Source organism: Pteronotus mesoamericanus, unplaced genomic scaffold (assembly GCF_021234165.1).
Source record: "Pteronotus mesoamericanus isolate MK-2021 breed Mesoamerican mustached bat unplaced genomic scaffold, CSHL_Meso_final scaffold_174, whole genome shotgun sequence".
Taxonomy (NCBI): Eukaryota; Metazoa; Chordata; class Mammalia; order Chiroptera; family Mormoopidae; genus Pteronotus; species Pteronotus mesoamericanus.
Window position 1 is genome coordinate 10,341,705 of NW_026555309.1, and position 11,754 is coordinate 10,353,458.

The 11,754-nt window shown below is 40.0% G+C and overlaps 1 protein-coding gene across 1 annotated transcript in view; it reads left to right on the plus strand.

Moving 5' to 3' along the window:
• The window catches only part of SULF1 (sulfatase 1), a 158,797-nt gene extending 148,223 nt beyond the window's left edge, over nucleotides 1-10,574 (plus strand). The window contains exon 23 of the mRNA XM_054590235.1: nucleotides 9,220-10,574. Coding sequence (XP_054446210.1) covers nucleotides 9,220-9,250 — 31 coding nt within the window. The 3' untranslated portion in view covers nucleotides 9,251-10,574. The remainder of the gene's footprint in view (nucleotides 1-9,219) is intronic.
• The last annotated feature ends 1,180 nt before the right edge of the window (nucleotides 10,575-11,754 follow it).

The window sequence follows — 11,754 nt, forward strand, 5'->3', positions numbered from 1 at the left end:
AGAGCTGAGTCAGCGTTTTTCTCCATCAAATCATCCTTGGACACCTTTGAGATGAAAAATGCTTAATGGCTCTCCAGTTGAAATTAAATACCAGCATCTGGGACTCTCTCCTTCCCTGATCCCTGTTGCCACCTCTAAACACCACCGAATCAATAATTTCTGCGGTTGATTGACACAGATTTGATAACCTTTGTTGTCGATGGAGTCCCTTCTCTGGTCACGTGGCTATTGAAAGCGTGTGTGCTGGGTGTAAAATACCTGTTGCTTTTTTTTCTCTCCTAAATTTCTTACCAAAGGACAGTTCTAAGAATATCTCCAACTCAGAATGACTGGCATATTCATAATCTTCCATTCCATAATTGGTGAGGTAAGCGATCTTTCCGTCACCATCCATGTTGCAGGCAGGAAATCATGCAACAGGGTTCCTGAGAGCATTTGCCTCTTACACTGGGGACTCCCCGGACACCCTAATGCAGCGTTTGGTGTGGCCTTCCCTGCTCGCTGTATCCTGTCGGATCGAAGGGGAGCAGGTGCAGAACCGACGAGGGTGTGTGTGGAGCTGCTGGGAAACTTGCTGTTGCCAGCTGGGGTCTACCAGCACGCGGCACTCCAGGGGTGACACCGTGCAGGGCTTCAGGAGCCTTGGGTCCTTAAGATGTTGGTTTGGTTTTTTTTTAGAAAACTAATTAAGATGCATTTTAATCATGAAATTTCACTACAAAAGCCTTTTACAAAAATGATGACATGCAAACCTGAAGATTTGAAATTTGAAAATTCAAGTGTACCTCAGAAAATTGATCTCTTACAAGATGGACTAAATAAGAGTTTTCAAAGTGCCTCCAGCTGTGTGGATTTTCAAAAATTAATCCTTAGACTTATTTAAAAGGTCTTTGAAAAGCAAGTCTGTTTCCTACTCATCCTCGTGATTTTTTGTTTGTTTGTTTCTGTATTTTTTTTTGCTGTGGTGTGTGTGTGAGGCTGGTCTGCTGACCCACTTGCACTTACACTGGTCATTCTGCAGTTAGGACAAGCTCGGAGTAAGGACGCAGCTCAGAAATTGGCCTCCATTGCTCAGGAGATAATTTCTGGCTTGAGTTGAAAGCAACAATTTCTGTGTTGCAAAATAGTGTAGGATCAACAAGCTGCTGGAGTGTTTGTTTCTCCTGTTGCCTGTGAAAGCCGGCACTGCTGCCCTCTGCTGTCCAGCGCGAGCTCCTGGCAGCCGCAGTGTGTGTCCAGCGGGGCCGCGGGGCAGAGAGTCCGGTCTCGGCAGCCTAAGGCCGCAGGGCTGCTTCCTGATGCTTCTGCGCCACACCCTGCAGGCCGGCAGACCACATCATGCCCCACCCTCAGCAACCACGCTCCTGTCCACTCGCTTTTGATTCATCTCCCCTATAGCAACAGTCCATGCCTTGCAGATGGGCATGGGTGCCATAGCTGTGTGTTAGAAGCTGCCTAGTACTGTGCTTAGAGTACAGACTCTGGAGCCAGCCTGGGCTCAAACTCCAGCCTTGCTATTAGGAAGGTGAGACCAGGGTCTGGCATGTATCAAACCCTAACAATGACGGGCATTACCAGGAAGGTGTGCTAGAGGTGCACAACATTTAAATGAAGGAGAGAGCATGTGAAAGGGAATAATAAGTGGTTATAATTTCAAAGCATGTTACCATATTTTATAAGAAACACAAAAAGATATTATTCGTCAGCACCACCGCCACCTCCAACATCACCCATTGACAACCAGGTTTCTGCACACAAATCCACGGAGCTGCCAGAACCTCTCAGATCACAGCCCTGCCCTATGTTGCCCTAAAGAAGCTTCCCCTGCTCGCTTCTCATTCACATCTCAGGACTCCATTTATTTTAAGCTGCTTTACGAGCCTTGCTAGACTTTTCTGTTGAAGGTGCTTGATCAAGGCATGGGTCAGGATCTGGGACTGGGGTTGGAGGAGCTAGAAGTGAGGTCAGCCTCCCAAGGCGATGAGGAGCCTTAGGGTCTGAGTTGTTAGGATGCAAGTGAGAGAGCCAGGGTCACTGTGTGCGGTTGTGCATTTTGCACCCTGCACAGAGGCGCAATGTGGAGGCACAAGTAGGCACAGCAATGCAGCCAGAGCTCTGCTAGACAAGCCACACCAACTGGCGGGGTAAGCATTTCTTCACACCACCTTGGCCACCCTGGTCAGCACCAGGGTCTGTCTAAGCTCTGCATCTGAGCTCTAAAATAATGTTCATAACTTGGCCTTACTTTTGCAATAGTGTTCAAATCCCTTTGCTTTATTTCCTGTGCCATAGAAGAGGAAACTGAAGTGTTGCATTTTTAGAACTTGAAGATCCTCTCCAAACAGAAGAATGAAATTTACCTTTAAACTGCTTCCATATATAGTGGGGAAATGAGAGGGAAAATACTAACGCTCTTTCATCCATTTACTAAAGAAAGGAGGAAAGAATCTAAACGATCACCTCTATGCGAGGTGCTGCATTCAAGGAGACCCTAGTCGAGACTATAATTACCATACGCAACGCAGAGTGGCCTTGACAGAGGGAGACCCGGTGCCAGGAGCCATGTGAGAGCCCCGACTCAACCTGAGGAATCAAGGGAGGTTTCCCCAGGAGCTGCCATTTATGCTGCACGCTGAAGGCACAGACTAGTGAAGGGAGTCCGTCCTCCTAAAGGGGACAGTTTGTGCAAAGGCAAGATTCAGTTGGAAGATTGTGATCAATTCAATGAAAGTACATGGGAAGAGAGAAAAGAGCAATGAACTGAAGAGGGAAACAGCCTGTTTTATGAAGAGTGTTGTACGTAGGGGGCGTATATAATTTATCTTCCAAATAGGGATGTTTTTTACCTTGGGGGGGATACTAAAATATTAAAGTTATATAAATTTGATATATGTGTTTACTGACCAGTGAATTGGTCAGTAGATTTATAAAATAATTGTATTTTTAAAATATTTTCTAAACTAAAGTTCTGGACAAATGCTAAAAGGATCAGGATGCCAGTACAACAGACATAAACTGGGATCATCCCGGGCAAACGACAATTTAGTCCCCTAGTGATAAGCTACATCAGAGGATTTGGTCTTTATCCTGAAATCAATAGGGAGATATCCAAGAGTATTAAACTAGGAGAAAAAGTACGAGAGAATTTGGATTGATCAGATTAGGTCACATAAGTAGTTGTGAGAACAGTTTTGTGGGTCAAATTGGGCACACATTCCAGCTTCATCACTTCCCAATTTTGGGATCATAGGCTAACAGTGCTACACAACTTACTATGTTCCAGCACTCTGCTGAGTCACTTAATCATCACAATAACTTTTGTGAGGTCAGTACTATTATTATCACCATTTTAAAGATGAGAAAAGTGAGTCAGAAGAAAACTAAGTAAACTTCCCAAGATTATATAACTGATAAATGATGGCATAGGTCAAACTTAGGGGTCTGTTTCTAGCATGCGCTTTCAATCACTACACTTCAATTTCTCTTGGACAATTTATGTAACCCTTTTATGACTTAATTTTTTCATCTATAAAAAGATAATACATATGCATAATAACATATAAGAATTACATGAGCTAACCTGAAAAGTGATTAGCACAAGCCCAGAATTTATGTTATTCTATGATTGATGTTTCATTGAAAATTTAAGACCCAAATAAAATTCCATTACAGTCTAAAACATGTTGTTGCCCTGACCAGTGTGGCTCAATTGGACAGGCATCATCCCACAAAGTGAAAGGTCATTGGTTCGATCCCCAGTCAGGGCATATGCCTAGGTTGTAGATTCAGTCCCCAGTCAGGGCACATACAAAAAGCAACCAGTCAGGGGCTCTCTCTCACATCTTGTTTCTCTCCCCTTCTTTCTCCCTTACCATCTCTGAAATAAATAAATAAATAAATAAATAAATAAATAAATAAATATTTAAAAAAATAAACCGTCGTTTCAAGCAGCATGAAAGTCAACCATCATGCACACTTAATTTAGTCCCAAACATTGGAAACCCTGCGCCTTCAGAAAAACATTCAAGGAGAACCCAGAAAAACATGGAAGGGCTTAGCAGAAAAGAATGGATAGGTCTGTGCAGACATTGTTCAAGCGCTCTCAGTTTTGAAAATCAAATTAGTGCCCTCAGAACTAAAACTTGGGAGAATAGCCGTGTTAATTAAAATGTCCTTCCACTTAGCAAAGATCAGCAAAATGATAAGGCTTTATGAATTTCTGGCAGACCTGTTTCTTGCTCCTTGAAACCGTAAACATGTAGTTCGGAGAAACGCAAAGCTTGCCGTTGAGCCCAAACACCCAGAATCCTGCGCAGAGGGGCACTGCAATGGAGGGGCTCACAGTGCTGGCGGACCCAGAGGAGGGAGAGGGTTTGTGGAGAGGACGCGACTCAAACCGACTAGGGTGATGAGGCAGAGAAGCTCATTCTAGAAATAAATACAAGTGCTGAAGAGAGAGGGAACCCGGTGCTTTCAGGAACTGGACATTGTTCCATGAGGCTAGGACACAGGCAATGTGGGAAAAAGGAGGCGAGCAGGCCAGGAAAGTTGTCAGGAGTCAGGCAGTCTCTGTAGACACTGGCCTCTCTGCTCCTTATGAAGTGTCTCCTCTTCCAGGACTGTTCCAGGGATACTTAAAATGCTGCATGTATGTGCTCCCCAGGTTACATATCTGTAGACAATAGCATGAACTGATCATGTGGCCGTGTTCTTAAAAGTAAATAAATGTCATCCAGAAAGAAACATGACTCCTCTTGAGACCTGAGTGGGTTTTTGAATTTTTCCTTAGTGGTTTCACAACCTTCCTGCTTGTGGTTGGATGAGAATTACTTGTGACTTGAAATCATCTATGTTTATTTCCAAAATTCACTTTTCCAAACAAATCTATTCACACCTTTCCCCCCCTGAATAAAGAACTGCAAATTGGCCCAAGAAAGGGTATTGTTTTGTGAGGACTGGCAGAAACCAGGACAGACACATATATCGACAGCTATTCCTATTGATACAGAAGTGTGAATCTAGCTATCTAGACATATTTAAAAATAATGTGTTTATGTTGATACCTCTAACTCTAATTCAACATGAGGTTCACTATAGTCTTCCCAGTTTCAATATTACAACTTTCTTTCCCAACAGCGAGAGATATAGTTCCCATTATCCTCAATGGATTAACTCATTTGTTAAATTCTGTGTTACACAGAAGGCAATTTCAGAATTGCTAAATCATACTACTGCAGAAACAAACCCGCCAACTAGAGTTCAATGTATTTTTCCACTCTTTCTGCCTATATTCAAAGTTACTTGGGCTCATTCCATCCCATCCCCCCAGCCCTGGTTTATTTGTTTGGATTCCATTTTAGGTTTGATATTTTTTTTCCTCATCATCGTTAATTTAGTTTTGTTTTTCAGCATGCAATGCATTAACATAGTTCCAAAAGCCAAAACTTCAAAAAGCCTGCACAGACAAGTGTCGCTGCTTCCCACATCCTCTCCTCGCCCACATTGCTGGAGACAGCCAGCCTCCTCTGTGTCTGCTTTAACCTCCTGTGTTTCCTGGTACAATAACACCCAGGTGTCTTTATTTTATTTCTCTTACTTTTTTACACAAAAGGTAGCATACTATATGTATACTATATTGCACTTGGTTTCTTTTTTACTTAAAATATCCCATCCCCCCAACCCTTGTTTATTTTCAGTCATTTTCAGCCCTGACTGGTGTGGTTCAGTTGGTTGAACATCATCTCAAAAGATGAAAGGTCACTGGATCAATTCCCTGTCAGAGCACATGCGTGGATTGCAGATTCAGTCCCAGCCAGGGCATACGAGAGGCAACCAACCTGTTTCTCTCCCACATCGATGTTTAACTCCCTTTCTCTTTCTCCCTCCCCCTTCCTGTCTCTAAAGTTAAAAAAAATATTAAAAATATGATTTTCATTTTAAAATATATCCTCAGAGAGATTTTTCCATTCTGTTTTCACGAATTTATAGTATTCCAGTATATGGATGCACCATAATTTATTCGATCTCTTCTATGAATGGGCATTTCAGTTATTCTTATAATTTTGCAATTGCAAATAGTGCTTCAATAAAAAACCTTGTACAAATATATTGCATATTGTTGAGGATATCTTCAGAGTAAACTCCTAGTTATAGGATTTCTGAGTCAAGAGGTAAACGCATATACGGTTGTATTAAAAACAGTGCCGCATCCCCCTCTGTAGGGCTGTGCCTTTCTGCGTTCCCATCACCACTGTGTGTATCTGCTTTCAACAGCTGTCAAACTTTTTAATTTTTTTCTAATTGAGAAAGAAGGAGTGTTTCAGTGTGGTTTTATTTGCATCCATCTTCTTAGAAGTAAAATTAAACATGTTTTTGAAAATTTAAAGGCTGTTTTACTTATTTTTTTAGACTATCTGGCCATGTTTTCTGCCCATTTTTCTATACGATTTTTTGAAAGATTTATTAAGACTTGATAACTTTATGATACTGAGTCTTCTATCAAAACACAGAGGATATATGTCCACTTGTCAAGAATACTTCTGGGTCTTTCAGGAGGTTATTAAAGTATTATCTGTGCTGCACAGTTCTTGTTAAGTTTATTCATAAATACTTCACCTTCTTTGTTACTGTTGTAAATAGGGTTTTCTTTCAGCATTAAAACCTCCACCTGAATATTGTTAGTATATTCTTATTTATTTTTAGTCCATTTGACCTGTCTTGGATTGAATATCTCCTATTATTATGCTTCTATGTATTTCTCATTGTAGCTTCCAGAGAGAGCTTCTTTATAAAGGCTGGTTGCCTTTTTTTCCCCCTTTGAAACTTAGTAAGGTTTATATTTTTGTAGTATTGGTTGCCTTTGAACTTATACCTATTTAATGTCCCTAGTCCCTATTTCTTATTTAATCTTTTGTTATCTCTTTTGTCAGTTTTTAATGGTGTCTTTTGACTCCCAGCTATTGATTGAAATACACGCTCAATGAGCTGCTTCTCTTTCAGCTTTTCTATTTTTTACTCTCATTTCTAGCTTCATTATTTCCACTTTGTCCTATAAAATGTATAAATGTATTTTTATCTCCCCCACCTTTGTTTTACTAGTAGATCTGATAAATACATGGATGAGCAAAAGTAGGTTTATAGTTGTGAAAATGAGAAACAGAATTTATTCTTGTATCATTATTTATTTATGATTATATTATATTCCTTATGAACAACTCTAAACCCACTTTGCCTGCTCCATATATTAAAGGCTTACCACTTTAATATAAAATCACTGAAGTTTCCCCACTGATGTTTTTGGATGAAACTGATCCTCTAGAAAACTTTCCAAGAAAAACTAATATATAGATATCTCCTGCATTCTTACATTCTTAAAACTGTTTTTCTACAGCCTTGATACTTGAAAGAGAGCGTGGCTGAGTATAAGATCCTTAGCTCATATTTTAATTTCTGATTTAAAGTGGTTTTCATGCCCTGACTGGTGTAGCTCAGTGGACAGGGTATTGTCCTGCAAATTAAAATGTTGCTGATTCAATTCCTGGTCAGGGCGCATGCCTGGATTGCAGGCCAGTTCCCCAGTTGGGGACATGCAGGAGGCAACCATTTGATGTGTCTTTCACATGTCGGTGTTTCTCTCCCTCTCTTTCTCCTACCTTCTCTTCTCTGTAAAAATAAATAAAATAAAATGAAATTCACTTTTAAAAATAAAATAAAGTGGTTTTCACATCCTCACGTACTTGATTTCATTCACTTTGCAGTGATGCATTGTGGCTTTTTTCAGTTTATTGTTCAGTTTAAAAGTTCACTTCAGAACTTTTGCAGGGGTATGTTCATAAAATGATGGATATTTTATTCTTATTCTTTTATTTTATAATAATTTTGTATAGATTTAGGCTTCTTTTATTAATTTCATGGATTCGATATATTTGCAAAATTCCTAATTTAAGAGGATCTTTTTCTGTCAATGTAGCCATGTATACTTTCTACATCTTTATTTTATTATTATTTAAAGGTAGGAGTGGGAAAGATTGTGTGTCCTCCCAATGTTTTGTTTTTCTATTTTTCTTGCAGGATCTGGAATTTCCCTTCTTTTGTCTTCTTGTTCCTTGATCACCCAACTCTCTCTTCCTTTCGATTCCTTTCTTCCCGAAGCAGCGCCTTGCAGGCGGCCTCCTCCACCTGCGCACACCGAAGCCCTTTTCTCATGGTCCCCTCTGTGACTTACGAGGACTCGACAGTATTTTATACCTCAGGATGTCATTCTTTCCAGCGATGGTTTCAAATCAATTTTAATTCTACCCTCGCTTCTCTTTGCTCTCGTCCACACTACTTTCTAGGGGTGTGCCCAAAGTGTGACGTACAACTCCACTGAGATTTTTTTTTTTTTTTTTTTTTAGTTACAGGTGATTTGAAGCTTATATAATTTTCTATCTTCTGCTTAAACTGAGATTTTGGGTTTTGTATAGTTTTACTTATTCTTCCTGCCAATCTATATTGCTTGTGGGCAGTTCACTGCATTAATGTCGGCCACCTCTTTAGAGCAGTACTTTGGCACAACTAAAGAAAAGATGTTTTCTGCAGGTCTGTAGTCACCTCGATGATGTTGGAAGATCTAAGAGAACGTGGGTGCAGTCTTTGCATACTGTGACAACCACTGAAAAATTGATCTACCTACGGGATAGGACTCGTAGGGAAAAACAACAACAAAGAAACAGATTCAAGCAATTGACTTGAAAAGTTTAATTGCATTCGTTTGTTTTTATTCTGAGTACCAGGGAATATAAAATAAAGATATCTTACTAAGCACTGCCTATTACATTAAAGTACTTTCAAATCCATCATTCACCCAGCAACCCCACAAGTAGTAAAGGTACTATCACACAAGTAGTCCCACATTTGGCAGATGAGGGACCCAGGCTCAGAGACACTCACTCATATAATTTCATGGTAACAGAGTTGGCTTGACCAGAGCCAGGAGTGAAACCAGCCCCCTGCTTGTGCCTCGTCATAGCAATTCTCACTTTTTGATCTTTCCATTTTTTTGTTAGTATTCAATCACTTTCATAACCTAAGGCCACTCCTTGGTAAAATTACTAGGGGAAAATACTTTTTTAGTGGTATGCTTCAAATTGATTTGCTCTGTAAAAACAATGTAAGTTGCTAGTCCAGAAATAGGAAATCTTTTCCCCACTAATGATCTACCTTCATGTCTCTTCACAGAGGACAGTTATGGGATGGGTGGGAAGGTTAACCTTCCCAGTCCCACTGTAGACGTCAGCTGGCAAGGCCTGGAGGATTTATACAGCATGAATGAAAGTGTCTATGAGTACAGACAGAACTACAGACTTAGTCTGGTTGACTGGACTAAATTACCTGGAGGACATAGATAGAGTATTTGCACTGCTGAACGGTTACCACGAGCAAAATGAAACAAGTAAGACTAAAACTGCTCAAAGTGATGGGTTCCCGGCTGTATCTGCTGAGCTCCCTGCGCCGGTAGAGATGGCCTCCACCGAGTCAGATGAAGACCTGAGCCGTATGGTTGGGGAAGCCCCTCATTCAACCTTGCCAGCCGACCTTTGAACCCTGCATTTGAACCGATCAACATTCAGTCCAGAAAGTAAACTTGAATGGAATAACGACATTCCAGAAGTTGTCGTTTGAATTCTGAACACTGGAGAAATCATAAAACTGCCAAATAGATGGAGCACGAAGAGTTGAGTCATCTTGAACCTGACTTCAGTGGCAGTGACATGCCCATGCTGGTGCTCAAGCCCAGCCCCAGGCTGGCACCGGAAAGGACTTCCCCGGGATGGTGGTCCCGGAGATGTGTCGAAGATCAGTGTATCTTCCTGTGCATTCTGACGTGGATTCCACTCATCAGGCAAAGTGTCCACCTTGGAGAAGCCTATCAACTTCAGCAGTATGGAGAGCATGTCAAACAAGGTGGAGAAAAGTCACAGAAGGGGGACTGACTAGATGAAATTGTTACCGTACCCTAAACACAGTATTGTTTTTAACTTTTTATTAGTAAACTAATAAAGGCAATCACGACAGCCAACATTCCAAGCTACCCTAGGTACCTATGTGCAGTAGAAGTCAGTGTGCATGTCAGCAGACGCACAGAAACTTGGTGTTGTAATTCACTATGTGTCAAGAATAGGGAGAAAGGTGATTTGTGGGTTTTTTGTTGGTTTAGGGGATACTAAAACAGTATTATCTTTGGAAAGTTGTGGGGACATGCATCTATAAATGCTATCCTAACAAGATGGCTAGAACTGTGCCTTCCTGAGTTTCTGAAACTGGACAGCCGCAGTGAATCTTTCAACTCACTTTCTACCGCCTGTGTCATGTGGTTTGGATTCATTTTTAACCACTGGAATTTTTCAATGCCATCACTCTTTAGGTCAATGATTTTGCACTTTGAGATCTAAATGCCATGTCTATTTCGTTAGTCTAATTTTTTTTTTTTTGCAGGCTTATCACAGTCTCACTGCTTGTTCTCAGTGTGACAAAGTGAAATAGACCCCTAAGGACGACACACAGTATGGATCCCATATTGTTTAACATACGCTTTTGCCAGAAACTATTGCATGTTTTCCCTTGACTTGCTAAAATTGATTAGCAGAAAGGCATGGCTAATGATGTTGGCAGTAAAAATAAATAGGCAAAGCAAAGATTGCCTGCTCTCTCTGTGCCTAGCCTCAAAGTGTTCATCATATGCTTAAGATTGCTGAATTTTTATTATTTTCATAACAGGATAAAAGGACTAAAGACTTTTTTTCCATCTTAGTTTTGTTTCCTTGACCTAGCTAATAAGCATAAGTGTTAAGAAAATATATTTCATTTTGAATTTACATAAAGCATTTTTTCCAATAAAACACACTCATGAAAGTTTCATAATTTAAACACACCATATGTGTTATATGATTACTTTAAAGACCAAGTTCTGATTTTTTTTAAAGGCAGCATTCAAAACTGCTTTTCCCATTGTGTTCTTGAAAGTATTCTTATTATGTATCAGATTTTTAAATACCAGCAAAAGGATTACCTCATTGAAAGTTATCAGTATCCTAACCAACTTCCCAGTAATAGCTTAACAGTGATTTTCTTTTTAGATAATACAAACACATAGGTAAATTATGTTTTCTTTAAGTGTTTAAGGTAAACTCTTTTAAAGAAAATTTAATATGTTATAGTTGAATCTTTGATAACTTTAAGTCTTTATTATAGACTCTGTACATATGTTAAAATTAACTAGCTCTTTATCAGATGTGTGTGTCACCGGCTGAATGACAGAAGAAACATATTTATGGTCATGAATGATGTGCTTTGTAAAAAGGCTTCAAGTTATTAGGAAGCATACTGTGTTTTTTTAATCTTGTGTAATATTCTGTGATACTTTTATAGAACAATTCTGGCTTCAGGAAAGCCTAGAAGCATTATTTCTTGAAATAAAAGGTGTTTAAACTTTACCTGTTTCAGAGAAATGAACTTTACCAAGTTTTTGTCACACACCGTTCCTTGCAATTAAAACCGAGTCCTGATCTCAATTTACGGATTAAGTATTAGCCATATTAGTAATTCAATTACTAATTATGAATTAGTCCAATTCAAAATGGACTAAAAGTCAGTGTGTTATATAACAACAGTCCCCAACCTTTTGGGCACCAGGAACTTGTAGATGAGAGTAGGGGGGATGGGAGGGTGAGCGGCTGGGTGGACAGGAGGTGGGACTCAGGTGAGCGTTGCTCA